At 45.0% G+C, this 15,449-nt stretch overlaps 1 protein-coding gene across 1 annotated transcript in view; it reads right to left on the bottom strand.

Annotated features, from left to right (window-relative positions):
• Positions 1-13,213, bottom strand: part of LANCL3 (LanC like family member 3) — a 36,809-nt gene extending 23,596 nt beyond the window's left edge. The window contains exon 1 of the mRNA XM_030282552.4: positions 12,106-13,213. Within this exon, the coding sequence (XP_030138412.2) occupies positions 12,106-13,134 (1,029 nt within the window). The 5' untranslated portion in view covers positions 13,135-13,213. The remainder of the gene's footprint in view (positions 1-12,105) is intronic.
• Between the last annotated feature and the right edge of the window lie 2,236 nt (positions 13,214-15,449).

Here is a 15,449-nt window from a genome sequence, read left to right as displayed (position 1 = left end):
TATGCTCCTTTATATGCACAATTCTACCATGCAGATCTTTATGAGGCCTGTGACACCTGGAAGTATGTCTAAATATTTGCTGCTGAGGAACAGTGTGGCTACCTGTGAAATTAGTTAAATGAGGTAAATGACACAACAGCATCATTCAGAGGCTAACTAAGGCATAAATTAGTCACTTGAAAGTAGTACAAGCACTGCCTTCAAGCAAGGGGAATTCTAGAGAACTCCATGCTGGCATCATGCCACTTTTACTTTGAGTGATGATCTGCAATTTGTGCCATGCCAATAAGCCACTGAATAGAAATATCAACTTAAGCTACAGGAAGAATGCTGACAACATAATGCAGGAAAACCAGATGAAGGTGATCAAGTCCTCTGAGTCATCTGAATTTTACTCTATCCTTAGACTGTGGGAGCAGCCTGATGTAGTAAAAGGCTCCCAGATACTCCAGGGCACATTGACAAGAGGGCTCTGAAGCAAAGTACAGTAACAAAAGAATTTCCAGGGGCATACAGTGCCATTAGCATTGCCTGGAAATATGCCCACAACTCCAAACACATTCCAAGTCATATTTCAAATACAGACAGTCACTTATAATTCAACACTGCCACATTTCAAGGGCAGAGTAAGAGTCATGGGATTTATTTGAGGAAGTGTGGCATACTGTGCTCTTTAAAACATAGCTTACTTGGTAAGTAATGGGATTACTATCTGTATTTTTCTCCTAGTTGCAAGATTGCCATTTGGTACTATAATAGACTTAGGAACATTTTATCTATCTTCCCTTTGTGCTACTTCTCCCTCAATTCTCAGTAAACCAAGCAGACTTTGGGAAAAAGAGATTGCTGTATCAGAAGGCACAGTTCATATTACTCTAAGAGTTCAAACCTCACACAGCAAGGAGGAAGAATGAGAGCCATGAGACAAATCACACCACTGCCATCAGCAATAAAGACATATTCACAGCACTTGGCCATTAGCTTGCATGTAATTAACTATCAGGAAATACAATTCCTCATGTTACAGATGACACACGGTGCCCTGGGAGCACGCAATGCCATCTTCTCTTTTGCTAGATTTGTCAATTTTACATGACTGTTCCCTGCAGCCCCACAGGAGGAACTGAGCAAAGTGAGACAGGAGGGCCCCACACAGCTATTTCTGGACCTATAGATCACAAAGTGTGTTTTCCAAGGCAAGCTTGTTAAGTCAAAATACATGTATTTAAAATCCTTTACCAGATGCCTTTCATACCCTATTTTGTGTGGTTAATATTCTGATGTCCTTGGAATAAAACAACTTCACCTCAAGAGCCCAGAAGGACACTGAAGTTCTCTGATATCTGTCATGCAGAACCTGAAAGAGATTCCACAAAAATAACAACAGGAAAAGAACCTCCCTCACAGCCCCCGTGCTTGAGGGGTGTCCTGGCCATCTGCAGACACTGGAAAGAATGTTTTATTATCCCCTGGCCTGTAATTTAGCTTTCAGAAAAAGGTTTTGTCTTTTTCCCCTGCTGCATCTGTGGCTGCTCACACATCATTTGGGACAGGGAACTCTCCTCCTCCACTAGCAAACAGCACTGAGGTGTTTGATTAACACAGTCAGGAGATAATGTTCCTGCAGTGCAGGGGCACAGGCACTTCTAGGGTTTTTTTTTTGTCTTCTTTCAATGGTGGGGCATGGTCTACCTCCTAAAATCATCCAGGCATTTTCACTGACACTCAGAGCTGTGGGGCCCTTGAGAAGCCTTCGAGCTGCAGCATGCACTAAACCAGAGTAAAAAGAAATCTTTATACCAAAAATTTTCAGATCCACAACCTTCCCAACTACCTGCCAGAACCAAAAAGGATTTTGTCAAACCTTAATATTTAGATACTACGAGAAGATTCTGCCCTTCCTTGATACAGCAAAGACTGACAAGAAGACCATGGTGCTGAGTGGGTCCTTCTGAACTTCCCTGCTGGCAACTGCAAGAGAAAAAAAAATTACAATTCTTCACCCATTCAAGGTACTAGAGGAAGGCAGAGGTGGAATGGCACTGTGAGCCTGCTTTTGGAGAAAAGAGGCAAATGGAGCAGAAATGACCATGTGCTTTCTATGTATTAACTCAAGGATAGCTGAGCCTGGAGAAGAGAAGGCTTTGTGGAGATTTCATCAATGTGTACAGCCTAATATGTACCTGATAGAAAAGAGCAGAGGAGACAGAGCCAGGATCTTCCTAACAGTGCCCACTGACAGAAAATTCTACTTAAATATAAAAATAAAGCCTTTTTACTGTAGGGTGGGTGGCCAAGCACAGGAACAGGTTGCCTTACAGGTACAGAGCAGAGATATTCAAAACCAAGTGGGCACAGCCCTGGGAAATCTGCTCTTGTGGACCCTGCTCTGAGCAGGGGGCTGGCCCAGAACATCTCCAGAGGTGCCCTCCAGCTGTGGCCATGCTTTGACTCTACAACTGTGCCAAATCCAAATCTGAGTACGCTCATTCGCTGTTCAGATAGATGGTGTAGATTTTATTCATTTAAAGACGCTTAGATTCAAGTCCAAGTTTGACTCAGTTTACCTGTGTGTTGTTTTTTTTCTAAATATTTGTTTTACCAAAATAAGCTAGCAGTCCCCCACAGTGCTTAGAGAATAAAATCAAAATAGGACAAGTGCATTCACACTACAACTCTGTCTATGTTTTGTCTCCTGGATGTGTAGCAGTCAAATGAGCATTATTTCCGTGTAGCAGTCTAATGAGCATTATTTCCAGGCATTTTTGATGGCATAATAAAAAAACATGTATGGATGAAAATGGCAGCCTGGCATAAGAAAGCTCATGATTGATTCAGCTCTGCAAGAACAAAACCAAACAAATCAATATTTATTTAAAGAGCCTGAATAAGTTTCATTTTCTGTTCTACTGCTATGAATCTTCCCCAAGTTCATATTTGACCAACTTAGCTCTGAACAAATTTAAACAGCTCCATGTGGAATGTGTATCTTGCAGTCCATTGCTATTATAACTGGAATTTTGACTACTTAATCACTGGCCTAGTCCCAGAAAACTAAAGTAAGTACAGCATTAGCCATTTCACAGATGGCAAAAAGAAGAGACAACACTGAGCCTTATCTTTACATTAGCAACTAAAGTAAATCACAAGAACAGACTAAATTTAACCTCCAGACGCTTCAGATTTCACTTACTCCTTGATTTCTAATGCGGACAAAATAATTGACTTAATACAGCACTCTCAGATAAATTGTTCCAAGTGTACTTCCACTAAGGAACTCTGAACACTTCACAGATGTGGATATGTACTGGCACACCTCAAGTTACAACACAGAATATTCCCAGTTTTATTCAGGGAACAAAGGCAAAGAGATTCTCTAGCTGGTATTAATGACATAAAGCTCCTTCAGGTGAAGAAGCTTCTCAACTTGCATATCACAGCACAGTTCAATGATTCCCTGTCACCACATGACCCCCACCTACTTCACTTGTTCAGAGATTTTCCTAAAGAATACCTGTCCATGAGCTGCAGCCCATTAAAAGGCTGCTGGATAATAGCAGGTCATAATGAGCTGGAGGCAAGTCAGTGTCAGGCTGGTGTGAGGTGCAAACATCTTACTCAGCTGTGTATATGGGAAAAAGACCTGGAAGAAACAGAGTTATCTCTTTGCTAAACTAGAAAGGCCTTTGCCAGAACCATGTGTCCAGCTTCTGGCCCTCTTCAGGACAGGTTGGAGGGAGACTGGCAGAGTGCAATAGGAATGACCAGAGGTGCAGGAAATCATGACACACATGGGAAAATTGGAAGGATTAGGATTGCTTAGAGAAGAAAAAAAATAAGGGTAAAAAACTGTAACAGTCTTGAAATTATAACCTAAAGAGCTTCTGCAGAGAGGAACAAAGTTTCTTGCAACTTCTCAATAGAGGACAAGGAAATCAGGCTTAAATTACAGCAAGATTCAGCTTAATCATTAGGCTGGACTTTCTAACAAAGCAGTGTCAGCCATCCAGGGCAGACTGCAGATCCCTCACCACTGACTGGGGGTATGAAGAGCAAGGGAGGGGCTGTAAGGAATGACAGGCACAGGTACACCTTCCTGTGGGCTACATGGCAGCCTAAATTACCTCTCAAGGTCCCTGTCAGCTCTCTGATTGTCGGAGGGATGTCATTTAGTTGTCAGGACTGAGACAAACTGCAGAATGCCACCAGGATGGAATAAGCAATAATTACCACCTTCCAATTCGTCACTGACCCACCAGCACAGAGCTGCTTTGGCGTGTGCTGTTTCTAGGCCCACACATTTTTAAGAGCAGCCTTCATTTAAGAGCAGCCTAAATACGACCAGCATATCCCAAATTTATAACATTGTACCAATGAGGGACTAGAAGCATCCTCCAAAGATTAGCCACACAAAATAACTAATGCCTTGGACAGACAGAAGGTGTATTTATCTGCCACATTCTTTTTCCTCCCAGATAATTCAATGCTATCAGACATCCTTCCATCTCACTCATGATCCACTATTCTTCAACAAGAAATACCAAGCCATTAAAATGAAGGATTCAGGAATGCTGAATTACTGCAAAAATAGATTTATGGTTCCTCTCTCAGACATCAAAATATAGTGAGCTGAGAAACACCAAATGACTCAGCCACAGCTTGGACTGCTATTAAAATACTTTTTTATCATGTTTGCCTAAAATGAAGCAGCTATTTTAATTATTTTGCCTTGGTACTCCAGCTCACTAACTATCAGTTGAAAATAAGCCTACAACATAGATAAGAATTAACTGGTTTTGACAAGGTATTGTCCCTGAACTCTGCTGTAATGGAGTGGACAGAAGGTTACACAACATCACTTGGTGCTTAATCCCATTCAATGGTCAATGGTCAAAGAACGCCCTGCCATGACAGACACAAAGACATGTTTTGACAGATCATCTCATTAAAAATTGTGACCTGATTGAATATTGAATTGAATTTTTTTTTTTTAAGGGGTAGAATAGAGAAGTTGGGTGACAGCAGGACCACAGGACTTTCTCATCTCGATTGATCCTCTCAACAGAGCTTTAATTCTGCTCAAAGGTAAGGCTCTGGAGAACCTGATCTGCAATGGGGCTGTAGGCTGATTTTAATTAACAGAGAAATGTAGGATCTACTGATTTAATGGAGGTGAGACAAAAGAAAAGGATCTTTTTTACATCTGCACCCTGACAGATGTGGTGCATAGCTGTGCTACATCTTTATGTAAAAATCTAACATTCTAACAGTGTGTGTTACATGGCTACAGAGGAACTTACAGCTCACTTTTATCCCTCCATTTCAGTGCTGTGAAGTGCTGAGGATGCTACACTTTTACAGAGTAATTGTTTGTTAGCCTGGTGCTCTTTTCTTTCTCCCTGGAGCAGCTCAGTCCTTCATAGTCCTTCTTCTTTAGCCTGCTACCAAAGTAAAGTTTACTAACAGCATTACTGTTCAGATTACACATTGATTTATACTATTATGTGCACATAACAGGAAAATATCAGTGTCAGAAGTACAGCAGTGTGCATGAAAAAGCCTGTATTTGCTTCCAGACATCAGCAGTTGTCTCACTTATTCCTTAAGGAAAATATGGAATATAACACATAAAGCTGTGCTCTGATTTGCAAGCACTGGATGTGATGACAGCTATTTTTGTAAATGTAAGAGTGTATGCAAAGAGAATATGGGGACAGAATGGGCGACAAACAAAAAACAAGCTGACAAAAAGAGCAATTTTCCTCAACAAAATGTAGCTTACTTCTCTGTCTGTCCTCTTCTTGCTGTGTTTACTGTTCTGTTGAACTTTTACCTTCTTCTAAATTGAGTACATTGGCCATCAGATCTCCACCGGTCTGTCAAAGAATTTTAGATTTAAATCTCCCCTGCTCCAGGGACTACATTATTTATTTTCTTTTTCCTTTCATCCTTGAGTTCTGCTACCCTCTACACCTTTCCATTTTTCTACTTTTGACAGCAACTAATTATTTTGCTTTTAAAATAATTTTTAAATTGTCTCTCTCTTTGCCTCTCTGCTCAAGCCTCTGTCAAATGTCCTTTTCCCCCATGCCTGCCTGTCTCTGCCTCCACACACTCCAATCCACCACAGGAGCATGTTTGATATGCACACTCCTGCTTTCTGCTGTGTCATCCAGTGCCACCTGTGAGTTAACACTGTTAACTGTGGCTTTTGGTCCTGTGTAAGAACCAGGCCACAAAAAATCACAAGGGGAAAACATCAATGTCAAATATTGCTTCCTGTAGAAACACAGCATGGTAATACAGTTCTTTGGTGTACACATAAAACGCAACACACAAAAATCTGAAAACACAGAAAAAAAAGTGAAAACCCAGATTTAAGGACCCTGTGCCACCAAAGGGACCCCAAGTAAGTAATGCTGTGAAAACCAGCAGCTCCCTGCACTCTCTGCCAGAGACATCCCCCGCTCCTCTGCTTCAAACGCTGATGGCTCCAGACGCTCCCAGGGATTCAGCCACGCTCCACAGGTCCAAGGAACTGCCCAGCACCTCTCCACAAGCCTGTCCTCATTTCAGCTCCTGTGCTTGGTCCTGCAGCTCTCACCTCCAAGGCAAAGGCAGCACTGCAGAGGGCAGGGACTGCCTGGAACACCTCTGCTCCCAAACAGCTCCAACAAACTCCAAAGGGTGACCTCAACGCTCTCCCCTCAATAGGGGATAATGAGGAAGGTGACTGAACTGACAAAGTTTAAGAGTTAAATGCTGGCATATGAAATTTAAAGGAGTCAGGAGAAGGATGGAGAAGTAGAGTCCAATTCTGGATACAAGAGGTGCCTCACATAAATATATTTCCCTTTTTTTTTTTATTAAAATCTTCTTGGGCTGCTTCTTCAGCAGAAAGATGCTGTTGCATAGGCAAATGTTCTTCCAACAGCACTAAGAGGCACATAGAAACAGCACTGCTTTTGTACAGAGCTGTCTTTTTAATACCACACTTCAGCTATAAGCAGTTAAAATCCGTATTTCTGCAGCAGAATACATAACTTATGTCACTAAACTTGTGTCAATCAAACCCCCAATTCCAGCAGGATCCAGTCTGTATTACAGTGCTTTTTTTCTGGCTGATAAACAGTGCACTTGAAATTCAACATTTTGAACCTCCAGTTTTCTACTTTGACTCTACAGCTGAATATTCAGGGTCCACTGCATTGAACTGAATCCAGCCATTATCAAGATGTTCCCATCTCTCACTCTGAAGGCTGTTAAAATAAAATGGATTTGCATTTATTTGCTGAAGAGAAACAGGAAAATTCTGAAATGTATACCCAAATTAATTTAGATTCCTTTAAAAAAATCGAGATGCAAATAATTCCCTTTGTTTTACTGTTTACTTTAGAAAATGCCAGTTTTCAAATCCTGGTTAAATTCATCAATTTAAGCAAACTAATGAAAAATTTATCCCCTCTGTGTAGTTTTGAAAACCATGGCTAGGAGACTGTACATTTAAAAGAGGCAGGCTAGGATGAAAAGATTTTATCTTTACTGTTAACTCATTTTAATCCTGTGGCAAAAAAAGAGATCCTGGCTGTGTAGTGGCCTGTGTGAAATGAAATAATGAAATCAGCACAGTCCCAGCTAGCACTGTGATATCTGACATTTAAAACACCACAACGTTTCACATAAACTGGCAAATTCTTCCACAGAGAGAAAGGACTTTAATGGCCACAGTGGAGGAATGAAATGCCACCTCAAAGGCCAAGCCTCTCCTTTCAGGCACAGGTGAGAATTAAAGCCTGACACGGGGATTCTGCACTACATCACTTGGAGGAGCATCAGTTTTGTGGGTATTTTGCAGAGCTCCCTTCAAAGATCTTTAATTTGTATGTCTTTCAGAAACACTATGTTCAGCATTAATACATCTACATTCCAAGTTAAAGAGTTGCAAATGAACATGTCTAGGCAGGTCTCAGGAAGATTCTTCCTCTCACACTTTCCATTTTTTTCCTAAGAGATTGAAAAAAAAAAGAAAAAAGCAGAGCAAAGTAGCCTACAAGAGTCTTTAAATACTCACTGACTGTCTGGAGGGAAGGCTCTAAGGAGCCAATAACATCATCTAGAATAGTCTGAGGAGCTGAAAGAAAACAGTTTTCTTGTATTTGTACCTTCCCTCCCAGAATATGACAAAACACACACTGGTTGGACCCGTCAGGTTCCACACACTGCACATCCATCCATTCCACTGCCTCTTAAAATAACGCCCAACACTTCCCTTGCTCCGGTACCCAGATCCCAGACATCCCACAGCAGAGCTATTCCTGCTTTCCACATACCAGGTGACTCATTCAGCTTGATTTGCAATCTCCTGAGGTCCAGGACAAAAGAGGTGATAGATGGCAGCCAGGATAAGAATGGTTTTCACCATTTACACTCAACAAGGTCCTGCTGGAAAGACCATGGCCCTTTTCAGCAGGTCCTGACAGAATATCAGACTTGTGCACACTGAAGGGATAACAGCCCTGGAAATGCACACCAGATGTGACCTAGCACTGGCTGGAAAAGGAAACTGAGCTGTCCCTCTGCCACAGAGACAGGAACCACTGTGGCACTGGAGAGCCTCTAAGGGCTCCCAAGACTCCCCAGAGCCTCAATCCCTGAGGAAACAGGTTTGGCCATGCTGCTGCCAGTGTGATGGTTCACCTTGTCACCCCTGAAACTGCAGCAAGGGTCTCTCACGGGGTGCCCAAAATCTTTTGAAACCAGGGTCTCCAATGGAATCGCAGCCCCAGGCTGTGCCAAACGCTGCCCTGTGTCTCCTCCAGGGCAGCACTGCTGCCGGTGCTGCTGCAACCCTGAGCCAGTGGAAGTCAGTGGAGCCCATCCACAGGGTCAGTTATTAAAAGATAAGCCAAGCTGTGCTAAAAGGCAGCAACAGCTTTAGCAGATGGCAATACAAGGAGCCACTTGAACTTCTGTACCTTTCCCATCATCTGACAGTTACATTGCCAGAAGGGAGTGCATCGACCCAGGCACACCATGCTCCATCAACCACGAAATGGGACAGCAGCCTCACAGAGAAAAATTGAGGAGAGGCTAAGTTAGCATCCAAACAGAGGGATGGGACCATCATTTTAATGGTGTCTTACTGCTGTTTGCCCAGGCAAACAGAGAGTGAGTGGAGGTAATTAAAAGAAGGACTGACAGATTTCCCCAAGGACACACAATGAACCTACACTACAAGCATTAGAAAAAGATGTACTTAAGGGAGAATAAAACAATTTTCCCCCCCCGAATGGTGAAAACACAGCAGTTAAGGACAGCTAAAGTACATGCACCTTACACAAATGACACACTGTTTCTGCCAAAACAATATTTTACCTTTCTCTGTCTGGGAAGCACTGACTGCAATGTAATGGAAATTAAAGAAGGGATGAAAATAAACATCTTTCCTAATGCACAGTGCATCATGAAAGTCAAATCCTGTTAAGCCTTGACTGTTTAAGTAATCCTTACTCATGCAAAAAATCCCAATTAATCAGGGAAAAATGCTGTATTAGCCTAGAAATCTGAAAACCAGCTGAATGCAAATGCCTTCTTCACATGAGGCCAGTGTTATCCAACAGACTGGATCCTTCAGGACAGTCCATTAACTTCATGAAGAACATGTGGAGCTTAAAGACACCGGGACTCTTTAGCAAGAAATTGAAGTATTGGGGCACAGCAGCTGAGCTAAACGCGTGTCTGCTGAAATAAAGCTGTCACCTTCCATCCCTGCTTGGATTAAACAAAAAACAAATACAAGACAGAAATGATAAAATTCCCTCAAAAGGCTTTTTTCAAGGACAAGTGATTTCTCATATGTAGGTCACCATTTGACTCCTTCAGAGGAAAAAAAACATGCGGGCAGCAGCGGCTGTGTTTCAGCGTAAGGAATGTATTTCACTTTCTGATGGAAATATTTGCACAGTGTCCCCAAAAAAAAAAAAGAAAAAAAAAAAGAATGTAACAAGAAAACATGCTGCAATGAGCCATGTGAGGCTGTGCACAATCAAATTACAGGAGGTAGCATTTTCCAGCGGTTCGAATCACAAGATATTGCTTCTATTCTGGGATGCACCTGGCTTACAATTTGACCTTGGGTAATAAATGACACGCACTCTCTCTGGGCATCCCTTTCTTCATTTGTAAAAAGATGCAAGGTTTGGTCTGGCAATGTACTAATTAAAATAATTCTGTACTAGGCTGGGAATATTTATCGAAGGACACAAATTTTGCTCAAGCTTGAGTACATACAGACTAGAAATCGTAATTCTCCTCATAAAGAAGCCAAATATTTCAGTTGTAAGTTTTTTAAATCTTCGTTAAAATTTAAAAAATTAATTTGATTTTATTAATTATTAGTGATGTGCTTTGTTTCTTGCACTATGCATTTAAAATTACAATGTATTTGACAGAAGAAATAATACTATAGAAGGACATTAGCTCATCAATGAGAACATCAGCAAGGGGTCACAGGATCTGTTTTATTGGCAAAATAGCAATTAACCCACCTGCTAAATAGGTTCCACAGTAAGTGCACACCTGTGCTTACCTGTGGGGATGTGTAACTCTGTACAGCTGCTTTTAGTACAATTTTTCACCAAGCAAGCAAACAGAGGAGAGCTCTCCCACTGCTCACGTTGCCTGTGAGAGGTGACTGCACCCACTCTCCCAGCTGTTCAGCAATTGCTCTCAGGGATGTAAGGCACATGGAAATGACATTAAATAAAGCAGCAGAATGCAGGGTGCCACCTCCTTCTGCTGGAATGCCACAACACCATCATAAGCACTGACATGGGTGCTGGACACACTCCCACAGTGCAAACTGAACCAACAGGGATGGCTTATTTCTCTATGAGAAACCATCCCTTCAGGCAGGCACTGCTGCACAATGGATTGTGACCTGTCTACAAAACTTTCCTGTCATGGGAAAGGCCACCAAGTGAAAGATTTGGTTATGTTACGGTTACAAATAACATAACCATGTTTATGGTTATGATTGCCAGACAATCCTACACAAAGAACAGCAGGCTTGGTATGCTACTTGAAATGCTTAGTGTGGTTAGGAATTCTAGTTCACAGCAATCACAGTATTTAACATTCTTCCTGGCTTCTCTGGATACCCTGGAGCCTCCTGAGACCTCCATTAACTGAATCTCTTCAGACTCCAATTGCAGTGACTGGTATTGGATGGGGCAGAGCCACTAGTTTTTACATCATTTATTTACTTATAAATAAATCTTGCTTCCTCTCCTGGGAGGGAAGAAAGCCAGAAGCATATGAACTTACAAATCAGTGATTAACAGAGGAAACACAGATTGGACCTGACAAGAGGACAGGAGAAAAAAATCTACCAACTGCCTGCTCAGATACCACACTGGCCACTTAGTAACAATCACCACAGCAAACACAATCGGTTGCAATAATTATTATGCCATAATCAGTGGAAGCTCTGAATTGTCAGTTGAATTGTACTGGCAGCGACAATGTCCTGGGGTAAAGTCCCGACTACTGAAAACAATGCTGTGCTGAACCATAACCACATTTCACCCTTCCAGCAAAAAAATTCCTGCTCTCATTCATAAAAAGCACCAAAATACAGGGACAGATTTCCGAAAGTCTGTATGCTGGGGTTAGCGAGACCAAATTACCTCTGAAAATCAGGCTCCCTGCTTACAAATTACAGCGCAGCACCGCTTAGTATTACAAGGTTCCTCATTCTGTTTTACTCAAAACTACTTCTCTTACCCACTTCATTTTACGGAAATACTCTTGAAAAGCCCGGGGTGGCTCCTGCCAGCTAATTCAGCACCCGGCAACCAACAGCTGATGCTCTCGGCGTGCCCCGGGACGCAGCGCTCCGCTGCACGGCCGGGACCCCATCCCGCTCCCTCTGGCCAAAGCCGCATCTCTTCATTTCGGGGAGCAGCGCTGACGGGAACAGCTCCCAGAGACTTGCTCCCCGGGGGCTCTGAGGCTGTCCCCCGAAAGTTCAAGCCGCAGACAGCCGCGGCACCGCCGCACCCCGCTCTAGCACCGAGGGCAGAGTCCCGGCCCGGCCGCCCTTACCTCCATGCCCAGGCGCTGCTTCAGCACCAGCGCGGCGCACAGGTACCCGGCGCGGCCCACGAACAGCTCGTCCGAGCCGCACTCGAGGAAGGAGAGCGGGGCGCACACCTCGCTCAGCTCCCTGAACTTGCCCAGCGGCCGCGCGTACTCGGGCAGCCCCAGGGCGCGGTAGACCAGCGCGGCCACCGCGTACACCCCGGCGCCGCCCAGCAGGAAGGCGGCGCGGGTGTCGGCGTCGGCCTCGCCGCATCCCTCCTGGTAGCGCAGGCAGGCGTCCACGACGCGGCGGGCGGCCCGCAGGTACGAGTCCCGCGACGGCGCGAACAGCGGGCACTGCGCGACGTGGTACAGCATGTAGGCCACGCCGGCCACGCCGCCGTACAGCCCGCCCGGGCAGCCGCGGGGGCCGCCCAGGGGCGGCAGCTCCCGCAGGATGCGCTCGATGGTGGCCGTCACCAGCGGCACCGCCGCCTCCCTGTCCGGCGCCGCCGCGGGGCTGCCCGGGTAGTCATCGAAGCGGTTGGCGAAGCAGCGCTGGCTCTCCATCCCCCGCCGGCGCGGCCGCTCTGCGCAGCGGGGAGCGGCGGGCGGGAGCTGCCGGCCGAGGGGGCGGAGGGAGCGCCGGGGAGGCGGGCGGGAGCGGCGGAGAGGCGGGCAAGGGGCGCTCCCACCGCCCGCGGCCGCCGACGGGGCGGGCGAGGCGCTGCCGCCGAGGCGAGGGCGATGCCGGCCCGGAGCGACGGGCGAAGCCGGCCGGGAGCGATGGGCGATGCCGGCCGGGAGCGATGGGCGATGCCGGCCCGGAGCCCCAGCGGAGCCGGTCCTGGTCCGGCACAGCGCGTTCAGCGCCCGCCCAGCGCCCCTCGCCCGCCGCCGCCCCACCTGCGCTTCTCGGCGGCCGCCCGGGGCGGCTGTGGCTGTCCCGGATCTCCGGAGCGCCGGGCTGAGACCCGCGAGGGGCTGGCCCCGTTCTGGTGGCCGGCACCTCCTGCCGTGCGGCTCTTCCTTCACGCAGGGAAGCCGGTGCATCACCTTTGCCCCACCCGGCTGTGCATCCCCGAGGAACAGGGGTTAAGTGGTCTGCTGGAGAGATCCAGGGGCTGGAAGGGTGGCCGGGGAGCTGCTGAGTTATTCCTGGCTGTGGAACAGCCCCTCCAAAGCTGAAGGATGGAGCCAACTCCCAACGAGGGCAGCGCGAGGCCAATTTACATGGGAAGCTAAGCACGTCCCCAGCAGACCAGTGGTGGCACAAGGCCATCATTGGCCCCTTTCCTTCATGCATGAGCCAAGCAGAGCTTAGGAGGAACAGAAAATTTAGGTCAGTGAATAGAGTCCAGTTAAAAGAAAGAAAGAAAAAAAAAGGGAAAATCTTGAAGTAGAGATTAAGGACAACTCTTTTATGACACAACTACACAGTTTTGACTTCTGCCCCTGATGATGTGAACTTCTGCACCATAAGTGAATTTCTCGTCAAAGACCTGTGACTTATGGGCACCTGGTAATCTCTGGTACTTTCTCTGGATGTGCAGTCTCAGTAACTGAGGACCTTCCCAAAGAGAAGTGGAAGGTGCAACTTGCTGGGGGCTCCAGGCAGTAACAGCAGCTGGCACAGCTGTAGCAACCACCAGAGCCGCTGTCCTTTGGATGTTGAGAGACCTTCTCTGAAACCGTGGTTGGCTTCTTTCAGCTTCGTGATGGCTACTTGTTTCAGCCAAGTTCCTTCAACCCGGTGCAGCTCCTCACTTGCACTTTCACACCCTGTTTTTGATTCAACAGATCTATCCTTTCTCTTTTTTATGTGGTTTATGATCTGCTCAGACGTATTTGCTTTCACCCCCTGATTTTGGTTTCTTCACTTCTCTTCAGTGCCATTTTACCATGTTTACATTCCAGATGCCCACATACTAGTCTGTGTTTGTACTGAGTTCCTTAAAGCCCCATTTTTTGGCTTATTTACAATTGTACCATATGTGGTTTCTACCACACAGACCTTGGCAGTCTAGAGCATTGAAAATGTGAAAATGCCCTGTAAATGCCTAGGGCATCTCATTGATATGTTATTTTCTGACATAAACTGGCTTCTGTTGATGTCCATTGATAAGGTTGACAGTGTAGCTAAAGAATTTCCAGCAGAATTTCTGTTGATTCTAGAAAAGTGTATTCCCTAAATGCTTTTTTAAGTTAAATTTGGGTGTTTTATTTTTCATTCTGACATAATTTATTTTACATTTTGGGGGTGCTTGCTTCATCTGTTCAGTCTTCCTTTCGCATTAAAAAGGCTCTCTCATTTTGAGAACCTCAGCAAAGGGAAATATATCTCTGCCAGTTTCAGCAGCAAAGGATTTAAAAAAAAAAATACAAATTTTATAAGAAAATTAGCTGAGTTAACAACATTTTTCTACCTAAGAGTCAAAAGGGAGTCAGTAATGACATGCCAAGAAGGAACACCTTCTGTGCTCTGGGGAGTCTTCTGTTGAAATAAAGAGAGCTTAGCAAATGCCACAGAGCAATCGAGCAAGAAATGAGGATGACAATTTCTGCTGTACTTCTTTTGTATGAGTATTAAACCCCCGAAGCCAAAGGGAGAGATACATTGAAAAAACACAGGCTTCTTGTAGCTGCACACCCGCCAAATCTTTAATTGTTCATGTACAAAAGTTTCATGCTTTCAGGTTGTGCTCTGTATCTTCTTCTCTCAAACAAGCACAAGTGCAGCCCTAATACAACTGGAGGAGAAGCTGGGCCAATTATCAGGTGTAGTCCACATGATCATTTGAAATTTTCTTTTCTCTTCAGAGCAAAAGTGGGCCTCCAGTGAGGGTCTTCAGCTTGACAAAAAATGTGAATTCCCGCCCCCACTCCTCTGCACTTCTGCAGCTCCCTGGTTGGTTTGCTTTGGGCATGTTGTACCTCCTCTTTGTTCTATAAATCTGATGCCACAAGCCAAGGATCACGAAAAAAGTGTGGATTGTACAAGGAAGGGATATGATCCTGGTGTGATGGGTAGAGGAGGGAGCTGAAGCCTTGAAGCTGTTTGTTCTGTATTAGTAAATCCATCATTCTAGAACACATATTCTGGAGATTTGCTTGTTGTACATATTGATGAAATGTCTAATCACAGAATAAATAGGCTTGGGAGGAACTTTAGGATCTAGTTCAACCCTCAAAGTGATACCTATTGGTGTACTTGTTCATGGATGCTGGTTCATTTCTACTTGTTTATTTACAGATTCCTTCAGGAATCCAGGTGTCTGATATTTCCAAGAGAGCACAATAGTCTCTCTTCTGTTGTCTTGTAGGGACTGGAGGCATCTCCCAACAAATGTCTTATGGATTGATCTGTC

Source organism: Taeniopygia guttata, chromosome 1 (assembly GCF_048771995.1).
Source record: "Taeniopygia guttata chromosome 1, bTaeGut7.mat, whole genome shotgun sequence".
Taxonomy (NCBI): domain Eukaryota; kingdom Metazoa; phylum Chordata; class Aves; order Passeriformes; family Estrildidae; genus Taeniopygia; species Taeniopygia guttata.
This window is presented reverse-complemented; position numbering and strand designations above follow the sequence as displayed.